The 26,279-nt window shown below is 42.3% G+C and overlaps 1 protein-coding gene and 1 long non-coding RNA gene across 2 annotated transcripts in view; both read right to left on the reverse strand.

Annotated features, from left to right (window-relative positions):
- Positions 1–837: 837 nt before the first annotated feature.
- On the reverse strand, positions 838–2,992 carry LOC307200247. The gene is made up of 2 exons (XR_013832352.1): positions 2,812–2,992; positions 838–2,111 (listed from the first exon to the last, which is right to left on the reverse strand). It is a non-coding gene; the product is annotated as an uncharacterized lncRNA (long non-coding RNA).
- Positions 2,993–5,234: 2,242 nt separating this feature from the next.
- Positions 5,235–26,279, reverse strand: part of ERP44 (endoplasmic reticulum protein 44) — a 33,631-nt gene continuing 12,586 nt past the window's right edge. Inside the window, exons 3-12 of the mRNA XM_079949883.1 lie at positions 25,702–25,741; positions 24,934–25,049; positions 18,320–18,504; positions 17,437–17,552; positions 16,920–16,977; positions 15,491–15,607; positions 13,472–13,583; positions 11,442–11,583; positions 8,112–8,214; positions 5,235–5,747 (exon numbers count right to left, since the gene is read on the reverse strand). Coding sequence (XP_079806009.1) covers positions 5,646–5,747; positions 8,112–8,214; positions 11,442–11,583; positions 13,472–13,583; positions 15,491–15,607; positions 16,920–16,977; positions 17,437–17,552; positions 18,320–18,504; positions 24,934–25,049; positions 25,702–25,741 — 1,091 coding nt within the window. The 3' untranslated portion in view covers positions 5,235–5,645. The remainder of the gene's footprint in view (positions 5,748–8,111; positions 8,215–11,441; positions 11,584–13,471; positions 13,584–15,490; positions 15,608–16,919; positions 16,978–17,436; positions 17,553–18,319; positions 18,505–24,933; positions 25,050–25,701; positions 25,742–26,279) is intronic.

Below are 26,279 nucleotides of genomic sequence, written 5' to 3' on the forward strand. Positions count from 1 at the left end.
ATTTGGTCTTCTAGCAGGTTTCAAAGTGCCAAGAACTGCAGCTGCTTCACAGGTCTAAAACCAACACAGAAAAAGAGAACAAAGAATGATCAGGAAATCTCCACCAGCTGCCCCAAATAGAAGATGCAACGGAAAGCTCCACAGTTTTTACCCAATTACATTACCCAACCTGCTACATTACCACAATCCCTTGCACTTAAATTGGACGTGAGCCTTAGGGCTCTTCCTGTCAGGGAAGCAGATTGGGTAGCCCTGAAAGGTGCTCTTGAATTAAAACAAGTTATTATTATTATTTTATTTATTTTATTTCTATACCGCCCTATACCCGAAGGTATTCTAAAAACCCCCCGAAGAATTACACTTTTCAGGATAGAGCAATGGTGAGGTAAAGGTAAACAGAGTTTCTGTGCACTCTGGTTTCTGTCACGGTGCCCCGTTGCACCAGAAGCGGTTTAATCATGCTGGCCACATGACCCGGAAAGCAGACAAACGCTGGCTCTCTCAGCCTGAAAGCAAGATGAGCACTGCACCCCCTATTCGCCTTTGACTGGACTTAAACATCCAGGGGTCCTTTACCTTTTTACGTTTAGCTTTAATGGTGAGTTATAAAAGAGAGGCTGTATTATCTAATCACCTCATTTTAATGCATGGTTCAGTATTTCATATTTACAAAGTATCTCCATGGAGAAAATTAAGAGCTGCCAACATATTCCTGTATTATTACTATTTTAGGAGTGCAAGGGGCCTGGTGCCCAAATATCTCATTGTGTTACACTTGTCATTGGTTCTCCTAAACTTCTCTACAGGTAGATACCAGCAAGAGTCACATGCCAGATATGTCACTGTCTCGGCTTTAATTCATACATACATACATACATGTCCATTTTATCTCTATCATTATTGAGTTTTCTGGGAAATAACACAACCTAAACACAATGAAGGATTGAATAAAAACCAACTTTTAACACTGGGAAACCACAGGCTGGTATTCACATCATTGTAACTAACTGGTTGGTGATGACACTTGCTTCTGTCCCCAAGGAGTTTGGTGACCATATATTATATGCAACTTACTGAACTGAGCACAAAACTCCTTTTGGTGGGCACATTTTAATCAGTGTGGGATTTCTTCATGACTGTAAAACTAACATGTTTTAAATATTATTTTATAAAATTAAAACAATGGTTTTTAAGAAAGAAGTGTGGATTTTGTTTTGTTTTGTTTAGTTTTTGCAATTAATCCATGTAAGGTAAGTGATCCTACCTAGAAGCATTTATTTCCTAAAGAGCTGAATAACCAGCCTCTTTGAAGTCATAGCCCTCGCTCAGGCAGCCAGCTGGAGGCAGGCAAAGGGAGAGCAACACAATTTGCACTCCACAGATCACTTTGTCACACAAAGCTTCATGTTACACAATGACTGTACAACAATGCCCGATCTTCACAGACTTTCCCACTTAAAAAATAGAGAGGAGCACTCTAATTAGACAATTAATGATAGAGGTCACCATATATATATATATATATATGCAACCAACTCCCATATATTTTAGGGCATACATAAATTGTGTAGAAACTGCTGAAACATTCACTTTGGAAAGAAATAATTGAGCTTCCTGTGTTTGTTGTCTTCACTTGATTAAGGAGCAAAATACATTATTATGGGCTTCAGAGTCAGGTAAAGGTATGGACAGAGTTTCTTCAGTAATTTCCTCTGGATGAAACATCTAGTAAAACTCTTACAGTGGATATTGATCTAGGACGCACTTTGCCATTTGGGCAGTCCTTAATTCATTTCTAGTCAGAGGGAGGCAAGCACATGGGCGCTCCATTGATTGCAGTGCTAGAGTTAAGCATGCGCTATTAAAATCAATGAGATCTTAAAGTGCTTAACTGTGGCTGGATTGTGCTCCAAGTGCGCTCCGTAAGGCCAGTTGATTTAAGGCCAGGGATTGACGTGTCCAAGTGTCCAGGTTCCTTTGTAGTACTAGTGCCCACTACCTGGGGCAAAACCAACCATATTAGACAGGCATCTCTTTGCATCACTAAACTTAGAATACAACCAATCTTCATAGAATGGTTGGGGCATGTCTGACAATGCAATTAGGGTTGACTAAGAAATGTGGTTTGGGGACGCAGGTGGCGCTGTGGGTTAAAGCCTCAGCGCCTAGGACTTGTCGATCGAAAGGTCGGCGGTTCGAATCCCTGCGGCGGGGTGCGCTCCCGCTGCTCGGTCCCAGCGCCTGCCAACCTAGCAGTTCGAAAGCACCTCCGGGTGCAAGTAGATAAATAGGGACCGCTTACCAGCGGGAAGGTAAACGGCGTTTCCGTGTGCGGCTCTGGCTCGCCAGAGCAGCGATGTCACGCTGCCCACGGGACCCGGAAGTGTCTGCGGACAGCGCTGGCCCCTGGCCTCTTAAGTGAGATGGGCGCACAACCCCAGAGTCTGTCAAGACTGGCCCGTACAGGCAGGGGTACCTTTACCTTTACCTTTTAAGAAATGTGGTTTAAGAAAACAGTGAAAGAAGCCACTGCTAATCTGCTTCCAGCTCCTGTTGCTCGGTCCCTGCTCCTGCCAACCTAGCAGTTCGAAAGCACGTCAAAGTGCAAGTAGATAAATAGGTACCGCTCTGGTGTGAAGGTAAACGGCGTTTCTGTGCGCTGCTCTGGTTCGCCAGAAACTGCATAGTCATGCTGGCCACATGACCCGGAAGCTGTATGCCGGCTCCCTCAGCCAATAAAGCGAGATGAGCGCCGCAACCCCAGAGTCGGCCACGACTGGACCTAATGGTCATGGGTCCCTTTACCTTTACCTAAGAAATGTGGTTTAAGAAAACAGTGAAAGAAGCCACTGCTAATCTGCTTCTAACCAAGGTAGCAGATGGCCTAGACTTCTTTTTCCTCCATCCCATCTTTTAAAAGGATGCTTAAAGGAATAATTAAATCACCCTAAAAGAATAATAAGTCTGACTAAACAAAGTTCTTACCATTCCTCTAGATCAGTGTTTCCCAACCTTGGGCCTCCAGCTGTTTTTGGACTACAACTCCCATCATCCCTAGCTAGCAAGACCAGTGGTCAGGGATGATGGGAATTGTAGTTCAAAAACAGCTGGAGGCACAAGGTTGGGAAACACTGCTCTAGATGATCTTTGGGCTTTGGCAAGCCTGGGGGCCATCCAATGAAACTAAATGGTGGGAGATTTAGGACAGACAAAAGTACTTCTCCACACAGTACACGGTTAAACTATGGTATTTGCTGCCAACTTATCGCGTGCCTTATAAGAGGATGTGACAAATTATCGGTGGAAAGGCCATTTTACTTTAATACTTGTATGCTATTTTCTCAAGAGGAAATGAGATCACACTGGCTCATATCAACAAGGCTATCAAGCTACTACTCAACTCATGGTTGTTGTGATGACTCTACGCTGCATCCAGGAACAGAGGCCTCTGAATTGTGGCAATATTAGCAAGAAGAGCAAGAGAAGGCTACTGTGCTGATGTTCTGCTTTTGTTTCTTTGGGGGGGGGGGGAGCTGGTCTCAGAGGCACCCAGTTAGCCACTGTGGGAAAGAGGATGCTGGGAAGCTAAGCCTTTCTTCTGAACAAGCAGAAGTTGGTAAGAATGTTGGGTGTTTTGCCTGATCTGATATAGTTGCTTGCCAAAGGTTGTGCACATATGAAAAACCACCACTACAAACAAGAATCCCTTTAGCGTGATTCTACCATTGTTTAACAGTAGTTTCTACAATTTACTGTAAGCACAAGCAGGAGACCCCATATTTACTCTCAGTTTTCAATTAGATCAGCCATTGTTTAAAGATCTGATAGGTTGCTTGAAATGTGAGTCAAATGTATGGCTGACTTTGCACAAAGTTTTGCAACCAGCGCATCTTTACACAAGCGCCCCCCCCCCCCATTATATGGTGGCAGCCCCGTATGGGGCTGCATTAATGTATCACCCCCCAACCCAAGGAGTGATACCCATTCAGAGATACATTGCCTCCATGTGAGGACCCTACTGAGTCTGAAACAACATCATGCAATGATTCATGTCTCAAGCTGCATTTTCTCCATCTGTACCACAGATCTGTACAACTAATTTTTGAGTTCCTCCAAAATCCTTTAATTGAATATTAAGCAAAATTGTTCATTTGTATTTCAGATAGCGGTGAGCAACTATCTATATGCTGCCTTTCCACTCAAGTCAGCGGAGCCCGAGGCTCTTAATCTCAGGGTTATAGATTTGAGCCCCGCTTTGGGCAAAAGATTCCTGCACTGCAGGGAGTTGGATGAGATTACCCTCATGGTCCCTTCGAACTCTACCAATTCTATAATTCTATGGAGCTCCAGGTGATAGGCTGTTCCATAACTATTAATGGTAGCAGTGAAGTTCAAAGCCAAACCTCACTCCTCCTTCAGACTGCACTACTTTGAGATGCATCTGAGGATTACTCAACAATCCACCCATAGCAAAACTTCCCTGTGGATGGGAAGGTAGCATGTCAGAAAGACAGGTTCTAGTGAAAACTGTTCCCTAGTGTACTAGTTTCTATGCATAATTTTTTTATGCTGGAGACCACTTGAACTGTATGTTCTTCCACACCTCACACTGTGCCCTAGAAGAGACCTGTCACAATCTTTTTCTGAATGTGTGAAATTCCAAACTGTTCAGTCACGTCTACCAATCAATCTGGATAGCAATTAAAACTATTGCTATGGAAATTAGATTTTAAAAGGCAGCTATCAAACAAATTGTACTGAAACTGTCATGAAAGTAGTAGCTGTTGAACGGGTTCAGGCATTATGCTTTTTAGAAACCAGTATTAAATTTATATGCCATCCTTCACTCGAGGACCACAGGGCAGTTTACAGAAAAGTTATCAGATTAAAATAATGGTACGAAAATATTGATATGCTAACAGTAAGCAGCACTCAGGCAAGTTCTTTCTTTCACTAGCTTAAAGTGTCAGAAGATCTGGAATAGTTTAACACATCTTTGTCCTTGTAAACATTTTCTAAATGCTTACAAAGCATAACTATTATAGATATACTTCTCAAAATTTCTCATCTTTCTGTTTTTTATTTTATTTTAAAGCAGTTATCCCACAGCTGATTTCTTTTTTTTCCAGCATCTCTTTCACAGTGGCCGAGTTTGTAAGAGGGCCGATGAATGTTTCTCCATTCTCTTCCCACTCCTTTAAACACACACACACACAAAGGAACCACAACACAAATTATGTAAAATTGTAATTTATTTCCCTCCCAAGTATCCAGAATAGCCCATCAATAAACAAATTAACAAAATGATGTTCATGTGGAAGTAAAGGATAAGGCGGTCAGATTACACCAAAGGAAACCTAGAAGTCCTGTTAATGGGATAGTGCAAGTTAACAGCATGTTGCTGGCCATGTCAACACCTTCATTTGGATTTTAAAAAAAGTTTTACTTAACCATTTGATGAAATAAGAACTTTGGAAAGATGCTGTCCAAAATGACACTAACGTATTTACAAACCGCAGGGAGCAAAGAAAAAAAAAGATTAAAAATAAAAACACAAAGAATTTATGAAAATATAGGTTTCCTATTTCCACCCCACAGGAGTCACGGCTGCTGTTTTGAAAGGCTTATGAGATGGTTTCGAGCTTTCAGAGTTCATCTTTTTCCCGCAATAAGGTGTATCTATGTCCACTGGGTGCTAGCTTCTGGAATGAGCTTTCAGGTGGGCTGCTTACTATGTCTTGAAGTGGCTGGAAAGAACAAAATCACAGATATGCTATAAAGAAGATATGGACTAGGAGTCACTAACCATTTTGGACCCATTTGAAAATTTGATGATGTCATGGGCACTGTCACAGAATGGTTGCCATCAGTCACATACCCATTTCCCAAAAGGGAAACTGGCAAGACTGAAACAAAAACTTGCTCAGCAAAATGAGGACAAGGCAGAGGTAGAGTCTGAACTCCAAAACTCAACACCACTCTTTCGAACCCACAAGTTCTCTGCTCCAACAGAGCACCCATTTCACAGAAAGCTCATCTCTCCAGCCCCACACTCAATATTTGTTTCCTCCCTTGGATCACCCCCCCCCCAAACACATTCAAGCGTCTTCAGGAAACGACACCCATGCACACCCTCTCTCCCCAAGTCACCCTTCTAAACACAACCTTTACCACTGGCCCTCTTATTCTGAAGCAAATGTCTGTTTAGTTTGGATAGCTCTGATTTTGGTATTGTCCTCTGCTGTATAACTGGATTGACTGCTGGCATTTTATTACAGTTATGTCCTGCCTTTCTTCCATCTTGGAACTCAAGGTTGTGTACATCTGGTATACAGGCAGTCATCCATCCAGACACTGACTAGATGCAGAACTACTTAGCTGCAATAAGATGAAAGCCTCACCTGCCTTCAGACTAGCCCTATGTGTTTGTGGAGAAGGGGAGCTGCTCTGGGGGATTCAGCCACAGAAGCTGTCTCAGGTAGCAGGAAGGTATGGTGGGGGGTTGTCAGCCAGACTATTACTGAGTGAAGTGTGCTAATAGGGTTGTTGTTGTTTTTAACTCCAGTTCATCCAGGTCCTCCCAGGCAACAGGTCATGCCAGTGTTAGAAACTGAGATATGAAAGCTAGGAGCTAAATGGCACCTTAAATCTGGTTATGGGCGCAACAATGGACCATCTAGGCGCCCTTTTTAAATATAATAATAATAATAATAATAATAATAATAATAATAATAATAATAATACAAAGCTGAAAATAAATGAACTGCAGCTAAAAATATTATGTTCATTTTTCACATGGTCAAGCCCTTCCCTTGCCCACCCCCCTGCCCACCATTCTTAAGAGGGTCTCTTTTCCAGTCATCAGAGTAGCTGGAAGTGGGGAGGCAGAAAAAGGTCTTCCTTTTCTTCCATTCTGCACTTTTAATCTGAAATCTTAGGCGCAGTACTGTGCCCAGAGCTCAGAAACTGCTCACGCTAATGGAACTCCCTGTTGCAATCGTTGGGATGCGACCGGAAACAGGGGCAATTGGCAGGCCCCCAGCTGGCTCCAGCCCACTATAGAACCTACTCCATGGTGGCCAAGAGTTCTCTTCCCACCATCACTGCATCTACACAGAATGGTCCAGAGGAACCATTGCAGAAGATCAAAGTTCCCTGTGGAGGCAATTCCCTGGGGACAACTTGCTGTAACTCTTTTGCAATACACTTTGTAGACAAAATCCTCGCATTTGGATGCCCTGTTTTGATGGATTTTGTTCTACTTGAATTCTACCTTTGCCCTAGACCAGGGATGTTCAACTTACAAGAGACTGCGATCTACTCCTACTATAAAAAAAAACTGGCAGCGATCTACCCATTGGATTGACAAAAGTTGTTGAGCTTTTTTTATTTTATTATTATTATTATTGTTATTATTATATGGGGGGATTGACTGTGATCTACCACGGACCCCCCGCGATCGACCAGTAGGTCACGACCCATCCTGGCCAAAGCTGACACACAGGGAGTGTGAGTTGCTGCAGTGGTAATGCCACGCTTCAGCAGAGAACAATACTATCAGGAGCCTCAAGCAGATGGTAGATCAATCTATTAAAAAATCTTGCTGGACCCAATGATGTTAAGAGAACCCCTTTCACAAGGTGACCATGTGTGAGAGGGCCTTCTCTGTGATGGCTCACTGTCTCTGGAACTGTCTCCTCCTGGGAAATTTTTATGGCTCCCTTCACTGTGCTTAGGGCAGTTAGAACACTATCAAGGCTTTCTTAGCCTTCCTAGGTATTTTGGGGACACTGAGTGTTGACTGTTGTATGTTTATATTGTTTTACTGTTTTTCTGATCCCCTTAGGAAGAAAGAGTAGTTTAAATAAATAGTGTGTGTGTGCAGGATTAAAAATTACTAGGTTTTAATGACAATTACTTATATTCAATATATAAATTTAAGTTCACTTTTGATGTGGTAAAGATCAATATCCCCCCCCCCCCCGCAAATGGCAAATAATTCCTTCTGAACCACACAGTCTTCCCATGGAGAACAGAATGCTCATGCTTGCTTTAATACTGCCAATTTCAGACCTCGCCCAGGAGGGCAGGACTAAAGTGCTTGCTCTTACCTGACCAGGTGCTACATCAGTTGGATCTGGACCATGGTGAAATTCCCTGTGCAGTTTCCCAGAGTGCAAATCTAGTACAAATTGCTTGAGTTTACCTGGAGTACTGAAACAAAGACAAAAAAATCCACACAAATAAAAATGATAAAGTTGAACAAAATCCAGAATGCTCACGACACCTTTGTTCTGGGGTCTGGCAAGAGGCACTCTGCCTTTCTATGATATAATCAAACCTAAGGCTGCTCACAATACAATATGATTGCCTACGGGAATAAAAAAATAGTTCTAAGAGCATGTTTAAATGTTGGGTTGGAGCTCCCCCGAGATCTGCTTTTTAGTACCAAAGATTATCAAGAAGATCGGCAGAAAGGAAATGAAGAAGAGTTAAGAGCCTCGGATATAAGATCTCCAGGTTGATGGACGCTGGGAGGTTGATGGAACTGACGGCAGGGGCCGGGACCGGGGAGGGGAGACGGTGGAAGGAAATTGGGAATTTAAAGTGTATATATGGAGATTTAAAAAAAAAAATCTAATGAGAAATGGAAAAATCGTGGAATGAAATTTTTATGACCCTAGGGGAAATGTCTTAAGAGATTAAGTTCAATATATTAGTTTCAATGAGAAATAAGATTAAATAAAGTAAAAATGGATGATTAATTGGTGAAAGAAGAGAATGTTAAATTACAGTATATTAAGATAAATTATTAGGATAAAAACAAAGATGAAGGATTTGCTGAAATATCTAACTGAACCAGAATACAAAGAGGGGAGGTGTGAGGAGGTCAAGGAAATAAGCTAAAGAAAGAAAGTTATGTAAAGGTTTGATTTGTTCTTTTTTTTATTATTCTATTCATCTTTTTTCCTTTCTTGTCTGTTTTCCATTTTTTATCTTTTTTCTTTGATGTGACTTGTTTTTATGTTTTGCTTTCTTTTTTGGTTTAATTGGGTATTTTCCTGTTGTTATTTTTTTTATTACTTATGTAACCTTTAAAATTTTAATAAAAATCTTTTTTTTTTTTAAAAAAAAAGAGCATGTTTAAATGCTGGCAAAGAGAGTACAAGTACTGTATCAGGCAAGTTCATATGGAATTCACTGAGCACTGCAGTATTGCTGGTTTATACCTGTTCTACTTTTGGTCCATTATCCAGCTTTCCCTCCTTTTCCTAGCAATTTAATTTTCTTTTCCCAGTCACACTTTATTCTTTTTCCTATTTGCCTATGTAATCTGTATTTTCTATGCTAATAAAAAGGATGGGAGGCTTGCATTCAGACTTACAAAAGACAATCATCCTGTCTCTTTGAAAAAAGCATTTAGCCTTTCATACAAAAACTATGTTCGAAAATAGCTAAATCCTAAACAAAATCTAAAATAAAAAATGTATGATTATATTTCATATGTCCAAAGTTTTTTTTTTTTAAAGTCAATAATACTGGCTTGAGAGCTAGACTAGGGCCTGGGGCAAGCTACTCCAATAGCTCTTTTTTCTTCCTTGCTCCTGGGGACACAGCAAGCATTTATTCCCTTCATTAATTCCCACAGAGCTGGCCAACCCAATAACTTCATTGTATGTTCCCTTCAGCCCCCTGCTTACTACAATACAGCAGAGAACAGCAGGTGCCAAATGCACAGTTCACAAATACAAATGACTGTCAGGTAGCTGTATTGACAAAAACGCCTTTGAAAGTTTCTCCAGTGCTTGAGTAATTGCATAGACACCAGAGATGAACACTGATGGCGTATCAGTTTAAAATTCTTCAGAGATCATCTACTGTTTCCCCACATCAAAGACTGCTTGAATACAGCAACCAGTGTTCTGTATGTTGTCAGTGTCTTAACGCTGAAGATTAGGGGCTTAAGCCAGTAGTATGTTAAGTGCTAAATACAGAAATCTAGGAAACACAGTAGTATAACACTGCAATATGAAGAGAGCCCAAACCAGGAGGCTCAAAACATTTGTCTCTGTCATGACAATATACAAGATAAGGGCAGGGCTAACAACCCTCTACTTCCCTTGCTACTGGTCCTGCAAATGAATTGCACCCTCTTGGTCCATGGGGGAGGGGCACCCCATCATGGTTCAAGTCAGAGGGTGAGACTTCATAAGAATGTAAGACTAGCCTTCTGGAACAGGCCAATGGCCCATGCGGTCCAGAATCCTGTTCTCACAGTGCGCACCCAAGGAGCAGAACATGAGCACTCAAGCATTTCTCTGCTCCTGTATTTGGAAGGATTGCTGCCTCCAACGGTAAAGGCAGAGCATAGGCATCCAACTAACAGCCATTGGTAGCCCTCTCCTCTTCCATGAATTTGCCTAATTCTATTTTAAATCCATCCAAGTTGGTTGCCATCCCTGTCTCCTGGGGGAGCAAATTCCACAGTATGACTATGTGTTCCGTGAAGAAATCCTTTCTTTTACCTGTACCAAATCTTTCCACATTCAGCTTCACTGCGAGTTCTCATGTTATCAGAAAGGGATAACTTTTCTCTACCCACTTTCCCTATGCCATGCATACTTTCATAGACTTCTATCATGCTATGTCTTGTCTCTAAAATAAAAAATCCCAAACACAGCAACCTTTCTTCAGGGGGCAGTTGCTCTATCCCCTTGATTGTCTTCGCAACCCTTTTCTGAACCTTTTCCAACAACAATATCCCTTTTGAGGTGAGGCAACTAGAACTGTGCACAGTGCTCCAATGGTGGTTGCACCATAGATTTGGGTAATGGCATCACTGTGAGAGGGAACCTCTGGGACGTATCCCTCCAGTTATTTATATTTGTTTTCTTCTTCAAAAGCATCTGATCATCAACTCCCTGCCTATGCTACTTTGAGAATCTACTGTGTGCTCCTTTCAGAACAATCCATTTTCTTTTCCTTAAAAAAACGGTCAGAATCAAGAATCCAAAGCCCCTTGTTTTTCAGAATCCAAAAGCCCCTCCTTCCTTTTGTAGCACTGTATGTTGCCCAAAGCCACAACACAGGGGGACCAGGTGGAGCAGAATCCAGCAGTGCAGAGAAACTACAGCAGGAAGGGGGAAACGGCATGCATGGTAGCTGTGTGAATACCCACAGGGGGCTCTCTAAAATCCAGCACATTTTAGCATTCAATTATTGTACTGTGGATGAGGGGCCTTGAATGCTGATTGCATTTTGTGTTGTTCTAATACATCCAAACCCAGAGTGGCTGGTGGGACTGGGGTAAGCATTTATTTTTACACGCTGCTACATAATATGAAAAAGGCATTGGTTGTCCACCCTCTCCTTCTCCCCACACGAGCCCCTTCCCTCTTTTCAAGGCTGGACGGCCAAGAGAAAAGAAATCATCTACTCACGCCACATCGCTGAAGTCTGGGAAGACATACATGTGCCTAAAACTGTCAATAGCAATAACAGGACAGTCTGCTGGAGTCTTCTGAATGTGAAGGAGTGGATGTCTGAACTTGTCACAATCAGCATGTAAAAAGTTTATCGTACCTTGAAATTCAGAAGCAAACTTTAGTTTGTTTTTTAAAAATGTAAGTCACAACAAACAACAGTATATTTAATAGGTCTTTAGATAATGACTGGTAGAAATATGCCCACGTGTTGGTAGACATATTTCCATGTGACATCCACAACAGACCAATTATAAAAGAACTCTTTTTATAACATCCATTTATTAACCTTGCGCCACCACAAAGGTGATGAATTTTCTACATAAGCAGAAACCATATAAAGTGTCTGTAGATAACCAACATGAAACTACTGCATACATTCATATTATACTTGCATAAATGCACTGGGAGGCCATGGAATACAGCTGGAAGTGTCTGCAAAGTATGTAAACAGCCATTTTTTGCAATCAGTTGTAGAAATAATTACACATGTCCCATGCAACTCCATTCTCAATTTGGGATGAAGCATGGTGAAGAAATGTTCCCTAATATAGATTTCTATGTGAGCTTTCTCTATCCTAAGCAAGGACTCATCAGAAACATTTTTCAATTGCTTTCCTTCTAGCCTTTTCCTTACCTCCTCCATTTCAAGCTCAGTTCTTTTTTCCCCTTTTTTTAAACAAGGTCTTGTCAATTTAGACTGTGAATCCAGTGTTAGTCAGATTAAGAGCTGGCCAAGTAACTTAAGTAACTGGAGTCCATTGATTTAAGTTGATCTACTGCAAGTGTGAGTTAGATATCACCTTGCAGTGATATCAGCAGGCTCATCCCATGTCCCATTTCATCAGCTTCCACCACTTTTCAACACCTTCACACATACACCCTTTTTACAGCCTCAGGTGTTGCTTAAAGTAGCTCCATTCCCCACATCCCCGTTTTGACTCAAACCCTGGCAAGTCAGCTACCACCAATAGCAGCACGTTACAGGTGCTCTGAAGATGAGGCACGGATTTTAAAGATCCCCAAGCCCATTCTCAAAAATGCAAAGAACAGCCCTATGCTGCTGAGGACATAACCCTAATCATATATGTGAGCTACAAAGTTTGCAGAGGATGCTGCACAGGGAAATGTTATGTCCTGGACTTGGATCTTGCTTGTGGGCTTCCCATAGGCATCTGGTTGGCCATGGATGAGACTTTGGTATGATCCAGAAAGGCTCTTCTTTTGTCTTTATATTCTTATAGACCCTTAACCCGTTTATGTGGAAGTTGACTGTAGTCTACTGACTTGAGTGGTTGTAACATAAACCTGCCTGGGGACGCAGGTGGCGCTGTGGGTTAAAGCCTCAGCGCCTAGGGCTTGCCGATCGAAAGGTCGGCGGTTCGAATCCCTGCGGCGGGGTGCGCTCCCGCTGCTCGGTCCCAGCGCCTGCCAACCTAGCAGTTCGAAAGCACCTCCGGGTGCAAGTAGATAAATAGGGACCGCTTACCAGCGGGAAGGTAAACGGTGTTTCCGTGTGGGCTCTGGCTCGCCAGAGCAGCGATGTCACGCTGGCCACGTGACCCGGAAGTGTCTCCGGACAGCGCTGGCCCCTGGCCTCTTAAGTGAGATGGGCGCACAACCCCAGAGTCTGTCAAGACTGGCCCGTACGGGCAGGGGTACCTTTACCTTTACCTTTAACATAAACCTGCCACTGTGGGTACTGATGAAGATAGGATGTAGAACAAGACTGGAGAGCCTTTGGCCCTCTAGATGCTGTTGGACTCCAACAACCTCACTCAGCATAGCCAAGGATTAGGAATGATGGGAGCTGTTGTCCAAAAACTTCTGGAGGGTGACAGGTTACCCTGCCCCATTCTAGAGGAACTCTTTCACTCACAGCAAAAAAAATAAATTCCGATTTGTCAATTAATATTGTTTTCTGGATTCAAAGGCAACACACACAAACGGAATTAAATGCAAAGTGCAAGGCAACAACACACACCTACCCTTTTCACTTATTAACTGCCGTGCAACTTCCTGCTGGAACTTCTCTAGACTTTCTGTGTCATCTTTCATATGAAAGAGTATAAGAAAAGGAAGACCCTCTTCTGTCAATTCCTATGTGGAGAGAGAAGAATTGGCAAAGAGTGATTTCCGTTTTCTACCACTTTTTCCTTACATTTTCAGCTGAATCTGCAGGACTTCCATGTTTATCAACTCTTGGCATATTATGTAAAGGAGTATTCAAATTAGAGTGGACAGAGCTTTCAAGGTACAAAACATAACTATTCAGATGAGCCTGCAACACTTCAAATAAATATTTGTTTTAACACGGGAACAGTCTCCAAAACAAAAAAAGGCCGAACATTTTCATGAGCTGGGAGTTCAGATACTTCTAATGGGGAAACTTAAATACCAAGTGTAAGCCAGAATGAGGTTTTATCAGGTTCATGGTATATACATTTGGCCAACTAAGGAAAGCCATCAATGGTTAAAAACAGAGGAGTAAAATTTTACTTGTTCCAGTAGCTAAAAGATGTATTTGGAATAGCATAAAAGCAATGTTGAGCAACTGATTCAAAACCCCAGGAGACAGCAAAAAGCACACATTGGCTGACATGTCAGGATGCTTTTTACTAACATATTTACCAAACTCAGGCATGTCTGGATAGGTGCGAACTGCTTGAAGAAGTAACCCATGTTAGGGTAAGGGAGCTTAGGTTTTGGCCTCAAGCTGGATTCAGGTGCTCTCCCTGCTCTGCATGCTAACCACCTCAGTCCTAAATTATTCCAGGTGTTCTTTCCATTCCAGCAGGACAACATCACATGGGATGAGCGCCTACCAGCCACACAGCAAACCAACGAGCTCTAATGTCTTGCTTCGTTCACTGGGCATATTTTTATATATAGCTCAAGCTACGTTTTCTGGTCCCCTCTTCCTACCTATCTCTATTGTCTGAGGCTCAGCAGCCTGGCATTGGCAGCAGCAGCCGAGGCAGGGATGCGCAGCTTGTGCGGCACATGGGCAAGTACATATGGGCTGTGGCAACACTGCCTGCCTGCTCACACCTTGAGTTTGATGCTGCAGCTGGGGCTGGGCTGGTGTGTTTATATGGACACATGCTCCACTGCACAGGGAGTGAGGATCTTGGCAGTAGGTAGGAGCAGCCAACTGATTTATTTATTTCTGAGCATGGTCATGCATGAGTCGATGCACATAAATGGGGGGGGGAGGGGAGGGCATGACACCTGTACCTAATAGCTTGTTTTTCTCCTCAGTTCCTGTATACTCTTATACTAGATCACCACACTAACACATTTACTTATGCTGCAACCAAGAAAACAACAAAAATCTGCAGAACCACAGTGGCGGAGTTGGCCACTCAGGTGCCGTGCCGTGCGTGATGTGTGCACCCTGCAGCCAGGGGTGCTGGCGGGGGGCGCTGCATGGAGCCTCTCTGCCACCTCCCCCTCAGTTGTAGGGTGGCTGAGGGAGAGGCGGAGGGCAGATGCAGGTCCCACGCTGCCGTTTTAGGCAGCGCGGAGCTTGCAGACGCGCAAGCCACAACGTCACTCCCAGGAGAGGCACATGGCTCGGGCACGCTGCAGACCCTGTGTTAAGTGCCAGCCCCCGTGGTGTGGCGCCCAGTGCCAGCTGCATTTCGTTATGTTTGTTGACTGAACTAAAAAGTTTCGTGAGCCCATTAAAAAAAACAAACTCATATTTTTTCTTATTTTGTCACCCCCCCCCCATCAGTGATGACACCCAGGGCAGCCCGCACGCCCATTTCTTCGCCACTGCATAACCATATGGGTAGGGTATGTAGTATATACTATTCAAATACAAGCCATCATCAGAGTTTGGGAACTCTAACTTAACTTGAGTTTGGGAATTTATAGCTAAAAACATGATATCATAAAGTAAATAAAGAGCATTTGACAAGTGGTTTTTTGAGACCCAAACATGTTTATCACAATTTCTCACTTAAATATCTAGAAAGACTGAAGAATCAGATACTCCTTACCTCTCCATTCTCAAATGTAATTTCACGAACAAGTGGAACACATTTATCTTGAGTCCATGCATAAGCCAAGTCAAAATTGGTCATAGAGCCCAAGTAAACCATATCTGGAGCATTTTCCTGTTAAAAGGGGATTGTTGTTTTGTCAAATCACCAGCAGGGGAAAAACAAGAACACTGTACACCATTAAAATATACATATTGTAGTGTTCTGTGATGGAGATGTCGTAGAGCACAGCAAGCTCTGTGGCAAGCTCCTTCTACCCCTGGCCATAGAGTCTAGGCAGCAGTATGTTGCAGGGTTCCTCTCACCCTGCTTGCCAGCAGCCGCCAACGGCATCAAGCAGGGGGCATGGGAAAGCACAGCATGATACTGCAAGATCACATGGAGAGAACACCTAGACACTACACCTAGGAGGGGATAAGTTCTCAATAGGATGCTGTTTTCAAAAGCATCTTTGAGACTTGGGAAAGCTTGGCTCTTTAAAAAGGTGCCAGGCATAGATGACTGATCTGGACCATCAATAGTACCATGACCAATAATACAGTGTTCACTACTAAGATTTTCAAACTCTCTATAGAATTAAAAATGTATGTATTTTTATGACATTCTGTTCCAAGGGACACCCCCCACCCTGCCCAAAGCAGCTATGGAGGTGTACACTAGTTCTGAAATGCTACATCAAAGTTTCAGATCCAAAAGTGCTATAAGGAAGAAAATGGTTACGTCTTTTGTTAAATTTAAGGAGTCAGATTTGTGAATGATCTGTTCTGCAATACACTCTATTATATGGGTTTTTTTAAAATGGTTTCAAAATGTGGAGCTTGTAGCTAATATGCCAAAGGTTTGTCACACATCCAAACTTTCTTTTTTTACTGAGGAATTCCAGAATCACTACACAATCTTCCTCTTTGGAAGTTTCAACTGTTAGATTTCTAAAACACCTAGACAATCAATAACTATTTATCTCATTTATCTAAACATTTATACAACAGCTTCCAAACAAAACAAAGCAGTTTATAGGATTAAAAACTAGCACAATAAAACAGTAAAATACTAAACAAACAACATTACCATAGAATTTGCAATAGAGCTAGAACTAAAAACTAGTGTTCAGGAATGTGTGGATGAATAGGTGTGTTGCAAGCAACTTGTGGAACACCACTACCAGAGGTGCCTACCATATATTTGGTGTCGTATCTATGTGCATATTGTTGGGTGAGTAGATATTAATTGCCTGTTTCAATCTTGGGCATCTCCACAATCAGGTGGTAAAAAATCCCAAACACCTCTAGCTGAATTCACTAGAAAACTGCAACTTTAACATGCTCCAATTGGCAGGAAGCACCAAATCTAATATGAGGACTACATGATTTGGGCTAGCTACTTTATCAAGTATAAGGATAAGGGATAGAAAAATATTTAAACTCACCCCAGGTGGCTTATAGATCACGTTGTCCCCACTAAATCGTTCTGGTTTGGAAACAGACCTAAGACAGGTAGTTACAATTTATCTTCTTATTAAGGTTAAGTACACTCAAGGTTAAGTACACTTACAAAATACAGGGCAAGGAGCAGATTTACAGTTAGTATCCCAGTCTCTACTGCAAACCAAGCCAGATAGTTTTTCCCCATGGCAGAGTATGAGCAGATTACAAAAACGGGGCATGGAGTAGCTTCTTTGAGGAGATAGTACCTTCAAATTCAGATTTTGGAAGCAAGTGTCCCTAGTTTTTAAGATTCCTGTCAGCAGGGTTTCTGGAGGGATGCTAGAGAAATATAACTTATGGAATCATGTATTCACTGATGTGTGGTCTCAGTGGATTAATGCTACTCTTCTGCATTTAATTTATTTGAGCTACCCAAATATATCATTGTATTTTTTTTAACAACAACAACAACAACAACAACAACAACAACAACAACAACAACAACAACAACAACCTTACCCAAATGCAGCAAGGAAGACACAGTCATCATGCAAAATATTTGCTACTCTTTCAAAAGTCTTGTAATTATCAGAGTCTTTGTGTTCAAAGTATCCAATAATATTTCTTTTACTGTGCTGTAACAAAAAACACATGAGGCATTATAACTCGAATTTTCATTTAACCTTCAGTCCTTGAGCCGGGGGGGGGGGGAAATGATTCCAATTTGTGACCAAATGGAGTGTCAGAATACGCTAAAGGTTTATGAATATATAATGAATACAAAGTCCCTCTTTGTTGCAAAATGGATTACTTGTTTAAAGTTAGCATATCTGACATCCGATTACATTATCAAGAAAGCCATAAAAAATAAGCCACTAAGGGCTGGTTTGCATGTTAAGTCATAGGTTCACTGCTTTTTGCACATGCTAGAAGAAACCTGAGAAAATCACACCTCTCTCCCTTGCTTTGCTAGGCAGCCAGAAGGATTCGACTTCCTTTTCAAAGGATGCTAGTTTAGCATTAAGTATGAACCAAATATTGTGAGTCAAAAAACCCTTAAATTAAGTCAATTTAAACAAGGCAACTCTGAACCATGGGTTATGAAGCTGACTTCTTTAACTAACCACAGTTGGTTTAATTCAGAGTTCATTTGACTTGTCCATGTTGAGCCAGGATTCTTAACAGAGTGGAGCACACGAGTGGAGAACAGTCAACCATTGTTTAGCGTTACATACAAATGTGGCTTAATACCACAAATATAGAGCATTTGTGTAACAGTTGTCACTAGCTATGAAACAGGCAGAACTTCCTAAGTGGCGAACATGCATTTCCTAAGTTATACATTGTCATTTAACATACTGAAATGAAAGGGAGACAGACAGACAGAGCAGGGGACACTCACATCTAGAGACTTAATTTCTTCCAAGCTGAGTATTTCTCGAATAGGATTACTTTTCTGTTGTCGGATATAATCTGCTATGGCTGTCACCGATCTCTGACCCCGATATTCTCTCTTCATCATCATTCCATTCCGGAACAATTTTAGAGTTGGATATTTGCTTATCCTGTACCTTTGAGCTATGTCCGCTGAAAAAGTAATTAAAAGACATTTGAAAATATGCAAATTTAAATGTATAGAGTTAGTATTCTTTAACCAATAATGCTGCTATCCCCTTCTTTTTTATATCATGATAGAAGTAATCAAAGTTTATTCTTTTAAAACCACAAGCTTCCAGAATATGGGTCAGTCAGAATCCCAACTTTTTCTATGTATGGTTGCTTTTAACTAATGGGGTATTTCAGACCCCAAATACCAATGTGTGTAGTTGGGACCTTGTACTATAAATAACCCTTAATATTGTACTATAAATAGTAATCCTTAACAAAATGCCTTGTTTTGACATGTAGTCACTGTCAGAAACATGGGAAGGGTTTAACCCCAATGCTAGACCAGTAATTCAAGTGTAGGAAGGTTATGTTTTCCCAATATGCACATCAGATGTCCAGTCAGACCACTGTGTAGTTGAGGTAATAAGTACAGTACACACATTAAGAAATCTGATCAGAATTTGCTTCTTAGCAAACGAGCACCTTTTAAAACACTTTTAACACAAACTTGCCCTTGTTCAAGAACCTCATACTATTAATTGGGTTTTGACTGCAGTAATTTAGCACTTAACCTAATTTAACCAATTAGCTAAATTAGCCATTAATCACCTACATTTTAAGAGGCTGACATACCTAATTTCAGTTACCTTTAATTTTCTTTAAACCTTCTCTTAAGGTAATTTTGTATATGTAGGTGTGTTTTTTAATACTTCATGTGATTATGGCAGTAAAAATCCCAGAGAAATATGAATCAGACAGTTAAACTCAAAATAAGAAAGAGAATTGAAAATTGTTATTCAAGTGTTATTCAAGTCAGAGGGGACTAGAGATGTTAGACATTTACAAAAGGAGTTAACCTATTTCTAACATAAGGTAAGGTTCACCCAAATGGCTGCCCTGTACATACTCCAGATGTGTATTACTGTCTAGTGTTGCAGTGATAGCTATTTCCCTCAAAAGATGGAATCTGACACTTGTAGGTTACTTCCATTATAAAGATGGATCCAAGAGGGGCCTCCAAGTACCAAAAGTAAATCTCATTGGGGGAACCTATGCTTCATTGGTTCAGACACAATGGCGGCTCCTTTGAATAAGTGTCTGACAAAAGGGTGCCCTGCAAAGGGGCTGTCGATGTTGGTATGGAGAACTCTTTCTACTGCCAACAGCTGCCTTTTTAGTGTGGTGTGTGTGTGTGTGTGTGTGTGTGTGTGAAACCCTGACCCAATCCATCTTGCATGATTCTAAATACATGAGGTACCTCTATAGCAATGGGGGGTGACTGACTGACACCTACACTATACAGCAAAAAAACCCAAAACCTGTCCAAGTCATGGTCAGTTATGTGTTGATGGAAGATCTGTGGATGTCTACATTATCTGAACCACCTACTCAGATGGGCCCATTTCCAAGAGGTGCTCCTGTTCAATATCCACAGGCAAAGTCGTAACCAGTTAGATTGTGGGTGGACAAAAGAGGGAATGTGTGATTCTTTAAGTCAACACCCCATCCTCTTAAACCAGAAAAGCAAACGTTTGTGGACGTGCTGGGGAGTACCTAAAAAGAATTGTCACACCATGTTCCATGTCAGAGAAGTTGCCGATAAACTCATTGGGAAAACAGCACAACAATTGGCAAACAGCTGGTATATGGTGGTCACTGCTCAAGATGCACTGGCCCTTCTTCTATCAGGCCATTTCCCTCAAACTACACCACCTGTCCTACACCTTGATGCCAAACAACTGGAAGCCTTAAAATGTGCTCCCATTTGTTTCTTAGCAACCTGATGACAGGTAGCCCACTAGGGACTTCTACAGTGCAGCCCATTTCAATCCAAAGTGGGGCTTACACTTAGTGCAAATATTCTTTGCAAGTTGAATTCAACAACACAAAGGATCTTCCTCTGCATATATACCGTATTTTTCGCCCTATAGGATGCACTTTTCCCCCTCCAAAAATGAAGGGGAAATGTGTGTGCGTCCTATGGGGCGAATGCAGGCTTTCGGTGAAGCCTGGAGAGCGAGAGGGGTCGGTGCACACCGACCCCTCTGGCTCTCCAGGCTTCGCGGACCTCTCTGCAAGCAGCGGGAGCACTCCCGCCACTTGCGGAGAGTTGCCTGCGTGCTGAAGGCTGCGCGCGCTGAGCTCAGCGCGTCCAGGCTTCGTGGACCTCTCCGCAAGCAGCAGGAGCCAGCGCTGGGCTCCCACAGCTTGCAGAGAGCTGCCTGTTTGGGGGCTGGGGTCGGGGGAAGCTCGGGCGGGCCTCCCCCGCCCCAGCCCTGCGCCTGGGGGGGGGGGGAATAATTTTTTTCCCTTTATTTCCCCCCAAAAAAACTAGGTGCGCCTTATGGGACGGTGCATCCTATGAGGCGAAAAATACGGTAGCTTGGGCCATGCCCACAATGAGGGGGATTACTTTTTGCTTATATGACATCAGGATCATTTTGGCACCAGGTGACTGAGAGGTAGCCAGCCTTGCTTATCTGTCAAAATGGCCTATGAGGGCTGGAGTAGCTTAGGATCCAGACTTCTAGCTGGAAAAGGTTCCCCACTCTTTCTCTACCTGCATCCCTTGGACATATGAGACATTATCCGCTACCTCTGCATGGATGCAGTCAATGCTGGTTCCCTGTGCTTCCTTTGGGCCATCTGCCCTTGCAAAGGTAGCAAGAGAGCATTGTAGTGAACACGGACCTGAACACTGCCAAGGCTTATAACCTGAGTAAAACTCAGGAGCAAAACAACCAATTCTGCTCCCCTGTAGAAGGCAGAACAAGTTATTCCAGATTTTAGAAATAATTTAAACCATCATATTCTGCTGGGATATGAACAGCCAATTAAAATAGCTTGTGACAAGAAAGGTTAAAACTATCTGAAACAAAAATTGCAGCTGACGTACAGCACCATACCAACGGATAGTTTGTAAAGTAAGCTTGTAAGATCAATGGAGGATGGATCCAAATGTCCCATGGCAAGAACAGTAGGCAGTTCTGAATACATTCGCCTGGTCTGCAGCCTCCTACCCACCTACCCGCTTCAGGGGGCTTCAGAATAGCCATGTTCAGATAGTAAATAACAGCTTCTTAAACCTCATTCATGTTTTTCCCCCTTGCAGCTTCCTCTCCTACTCCCACTCTGTGCTTCATCCTGCTTCATTAAGCCAACATTTCCTCTTATAGCTAAGTCAAGCAACTCTGGTTCAATGTTATCCTGGTCTGCTAACCAACATTAAAGCAGAGCTCCTCAGTTTGAATATTATCAGAAAACAACAGATTAATGCAAACTAGGATTGCTGCAACAAAGCCAGCACGCAATTTGATGAGGGACATTTATGGTGTATGAAGTTATGGACAAACATCTGAATCATTTTCCTAAACTGTATATAGACTACCAAAGCCACCATCTAGAGACAGTAGGGTTAGCATACCATCAGCAGTGCCTTTGGAAATTATCTTTCAGAAAAGTATAAAAAATGCAAAGACATGAAATGCTGTTTGAACTAATTCACAAGTCAAACAGTGAACATCTTAAATAATTTCATTAAACCTTGACATGTGATACAAGTGGAGTCAACACAATTATAGCTACTACAATATACTTCTAAAATTGAAAACATAAAAGTGCAAACAATGTTATGATTTTTATTCATCAACAACATGTGTTGTTCATCAAAGTACTTGTTGCTGACTTCCAAAAGATTCCTACCTGAAACTGGTATAGCTGGTACACTGAATAATTTGAAACATATAATGGGGGGAGGAGGATCTACAGGTGTACATTTAGCAAACCCCACTACATGTGTGCATGAGCTTGCATATCCGGCGCTGTGGTGCCCCCCCCCAACTCCAAAACAAGAGAGGGGGCGGTGGAAAATGTCCTCTGCCTCCCCCACCGCCCCGATCCCCGGTGTGGTGGCAGCGATCAAGTAGGAAAACATGCTGGTGGACATGCTCTCTGGCGCTGGGGCGCCCGAGAAGGCTGCACACCGCCTTTTGCCAGGAAGCAGGAGGAGGACAACGACCGGGAGCAGGGCCGTCTTTAGCAGATGCAGAGGCTTGGGAGGGAAGCTGCGCGCAGCTTTCCTCCTAAGCCTCTGCGGGGATCGCTCTCCTCCTGCGGAGGCTTGGGAAGAAAGCTGCACTCCCACCAGCCATATAGTTGGCGGGGTGCAGCTGGTGGGCATGCAGGGAAAAGGGAGGCTGCCGGCAAAGCCATGCAGCTCCCCCGCTCCCTAGGGTGCCCCTGAGAGGCCGGCACCCTGGCGCAACGAACCACTAAGACCAATGGGAAAGACAGCTCTGACAGTTTCAAGCAGACACCTGCAACTTTCTGCTACCAGCAACCAGATCATATTAATTCAGGAAAGGAAACACTTTATTTGGTAGGCTGCTCTTGATTGTTAAATCACTGTTAAGAGACTCCTTTCATTATATCTGCAGCATGCCATAACAACAACAACAACAACAACAACAACAATAATAATAATAATAGGGCATTCTTTTCTTTTCCAACCCTTTCCCACAGAATTACAACAGAACTCCACGATCATGTTAATCAAAAATTAAAATTAAATCTGGACCCTTCCAATCAACCACAGTCTCAGCACCCATTCTTCTACACTACCCGCTTTTTTGTTCTTTTAAGAAGCATAGTAAAACAGAAAAGCACTAACGCCTTCAGAATTTTAAGAATTGAATCTACACACCCTCCCAACAAAACATCTTTATATTGGTTGTGAGGGCAAGTAAAATGACATTTTGTCATTAGGTATCAAACATTGTGCAGGACATCAATAATTCTTTTTAATTTGCTGGGCCTCAAAGACCGGAAGGATGGAGCTGCTAGGGCCCACAGTAGGCTGAAGCACCAGTGCACAAACAGAAGATAGATTTGAGAGCCTGACCACTGTGAATGCAGTTAAGAATGTGAAAGCAGCTACTTCTGCTTCCTACAGAGACTGCAGTTTCACAAGGGGAATGCTATTTGCATTGCAAATGATGCCTCTGCCCAATTAACACCACTAAAAGCCAATGTATACTATACACTCAGAAACCAAAGGTGTTGAGTTTTATTATTAAAAAGCTCATGTCTACTATTAAGGGAAAAGAATACTTAATTCAGAATCTTTATAGTATGTGATGCTATACAGTAAACACAGAAGGTGACATGAGACAGTTTAAATGGCAGCTCATTATATGGCTCAATTTGCTGTTCTGTGGCTGGGTCAACCATACCCATTACTGGCGTAATCAGGCATAACGAACTGTACCCATTATGATGCACAGAGAGTAACACTCATGTGTACTGGAGGATAGATGGGTTTTTTTAAAAAAATCTAAGTTAAGGGTTTTAAAAAATATATCCTGATTTAAAGAGAAGCCAAATAGAAACCAAACATGTTCAAACCAACACTTGAACGCTTGGATTGCAAGATACCTTAAATTCATGTTACAGTGGTGCCTCGCAAGACGAAATTAATCCGTTCCGCGAGTCTCTTCGTCTAGCGGTTTTTTCGTCTTGCGAAGCAAGCCCACTGACGGCTTAGCGGATTAGCGCTATTAGCGGCTTTTAGCAGCTTATCGGCTTAGCGGATAAGCAGATAAGCGGCTTAGCGGCTTAGAAAAAGGGGGGGGGGAAGGGGAAAAAAAACCGCAGGAACTCGCAAGACATTTTCGTCTTGCGAAGCAAGCCCATAGGAAATTCGTTTTGCGAAGCGCCTCCAAAACGGAAAACCCTTTCGTCTAGCGGGTTTTCTGTCTTGCGAGGCATTCGTCTTGCGGGGCACCACTGTATGTTCCCGGCCCCCTTCTTCCTGCTGCAGTAATCTGTGATGCCCAAAAATGTCTCCCTAGGAGGAAGATGCTGGGCGTAGAATGAAATGGGACATTTTGCTTCAATGAACCTCCTTGAATAGAATCCATTTATCTTAGGATCCAAGCCATTGTCTTTTAAACGTGAATCATGACTGTGTATCAAACACTGGGTTAGGGCTGCTTTTCTATGTAAAAGAGAACCAGACCCCTTCGTGCTGAAAAAGCACCTCACAAGTAAAAGAGATTTCTGTATATTTCTTTCCAATTTTAGATTAGGGAAGGTATACACAGACCTACTTTTCCCAATACCACAAACCCCTGCATTTTATTTTATTATATTTTCTTAAAAACATATTTGCAAGAGAATGCAATTTCAAGCCTGGGGAAACTGTGTTGAATAATGCAGGTTATGGGCAGCCTTTACATACAAAGTTTGTAGAAATTCCTCTCTTTTGAAGTATATTTATAATTCGTTTTACTAGATATCCTTTTTAAACCACTGCAAAAGCTTGTACTTGCTCTAAAGAGGTTTCAAGACTTGAATTTGCACAACAAGACATTTAAAATGGTAACAGCTGAATGAAAAAGGATTACTCACAGTGCTGATCGCAATCTACTCTGGCAAACACAACTTGATTCTTATCTGGGAAATCCTCTTTAATGACATTAGAAGCTTCCTCAAAAATAGGATGCAGCATTTGACTAAAACGACACCTGTTGAAAGGGAGAATACAAAAAAAAGGTCCATATATAGCACCATTTGAAGCGGTAATTCTACTGTGGATTTTCATTCCCACCCACACGGAGGGGAGCAAGCGGGGGAGCCCAAGGCAGTTTCTAGTTCTAAGGGTCTAATCCTGTGAAGTACCACCTGGCCATGCTGATAGGCTACATTAAAGGTAAAGGGAACCCTGACCATTAGGACCAGTCGTGACCGACTCTGGGGTTGCGGCGCTCATCTCGCTTTACTGGCCAAGGGAGCCGGCGTACAGCTTCCGGGTCATGTGGCTAGCACGACTAAGCCGCTTCTGGCAAACCAGAGCAGCGCACGGAAATGCCGTTTACCTTCTCGCCGGAGCGGTACCTATTTATCTACTTGCACTTTGACGTGCTTTCGAACTGCTAGGTTGGCAGGAGCAGGGACTGAGCAACGGGAGCTCACCTCGTCACGGGAATTCGAACTGCCAACCTTCTGATCGGCAAGTCCTAGGCTCTGTGGTTTAACCCACAGCGCCACGCACGCTTGTATGTTTTGCTAATTAAATATAATAAATTTAACATTGTCTATTTTCTGTTTTGAGTCTTACAATTGCAGAGGTTTGAAAGTACTGTGTTGGTATAATTGTCCAATGGAAGAAATACTTACCAATCAGCATAAAAGTTCACTAAAGCAACATCTGCATTGTCTAAAGGAAAGAATGACATTTTATTGTTAAATGTTGCGACAGCAGAAAACCAAGGCCTAACTAGGCACACACACAAAAAAAATCAATCTTGACATTACAGCTCCCAGAATTGCAACAGGGAGAATTTGAGCAAATACGAATTCAAAGTTTGAGCTACCTTTAGTTACAAAACCTGAATTACTAGGCTAACTTTCCTCCCCATTTATTCTCTCTTTCTTCTGGAATGTGTTGCTCTATGCTGAAAAGGTACGTACATTTGGGCAGCAGTTGTCAGTGGCCTTGTAAATTAATGTAAGAACCTTGAACCTGTCCTGGTAAAATTAGCATTACACAGTCACACTTTTCACATACAAAACCAAACTTATAATTGGGAAGTAAGGGTTGCAATTATGGATACTGATGAGAAAGTGAACGCCACTAAACTCAGTGCTTACTTCTGAATATACTGTATGTACCTAGGACTGCAGTGTAACTTTGATTTTACTTTTAGATTTGCGTTATGGAAGCTTCTCCAGGCTTTTCTAGCAGTGTTATTGAG

Source organism: Podarcis cretensis (genome assembly GCF_951804945.1).
Source record: "Podarcis cretensis genome assembly, chromosome: 13".
Lineage (NCBI taxonomy): Eukaryota > Metazoa > Chordata > Lepidosauria > Squamata > Lacertidae > Podarcis > Podarcis cretensis.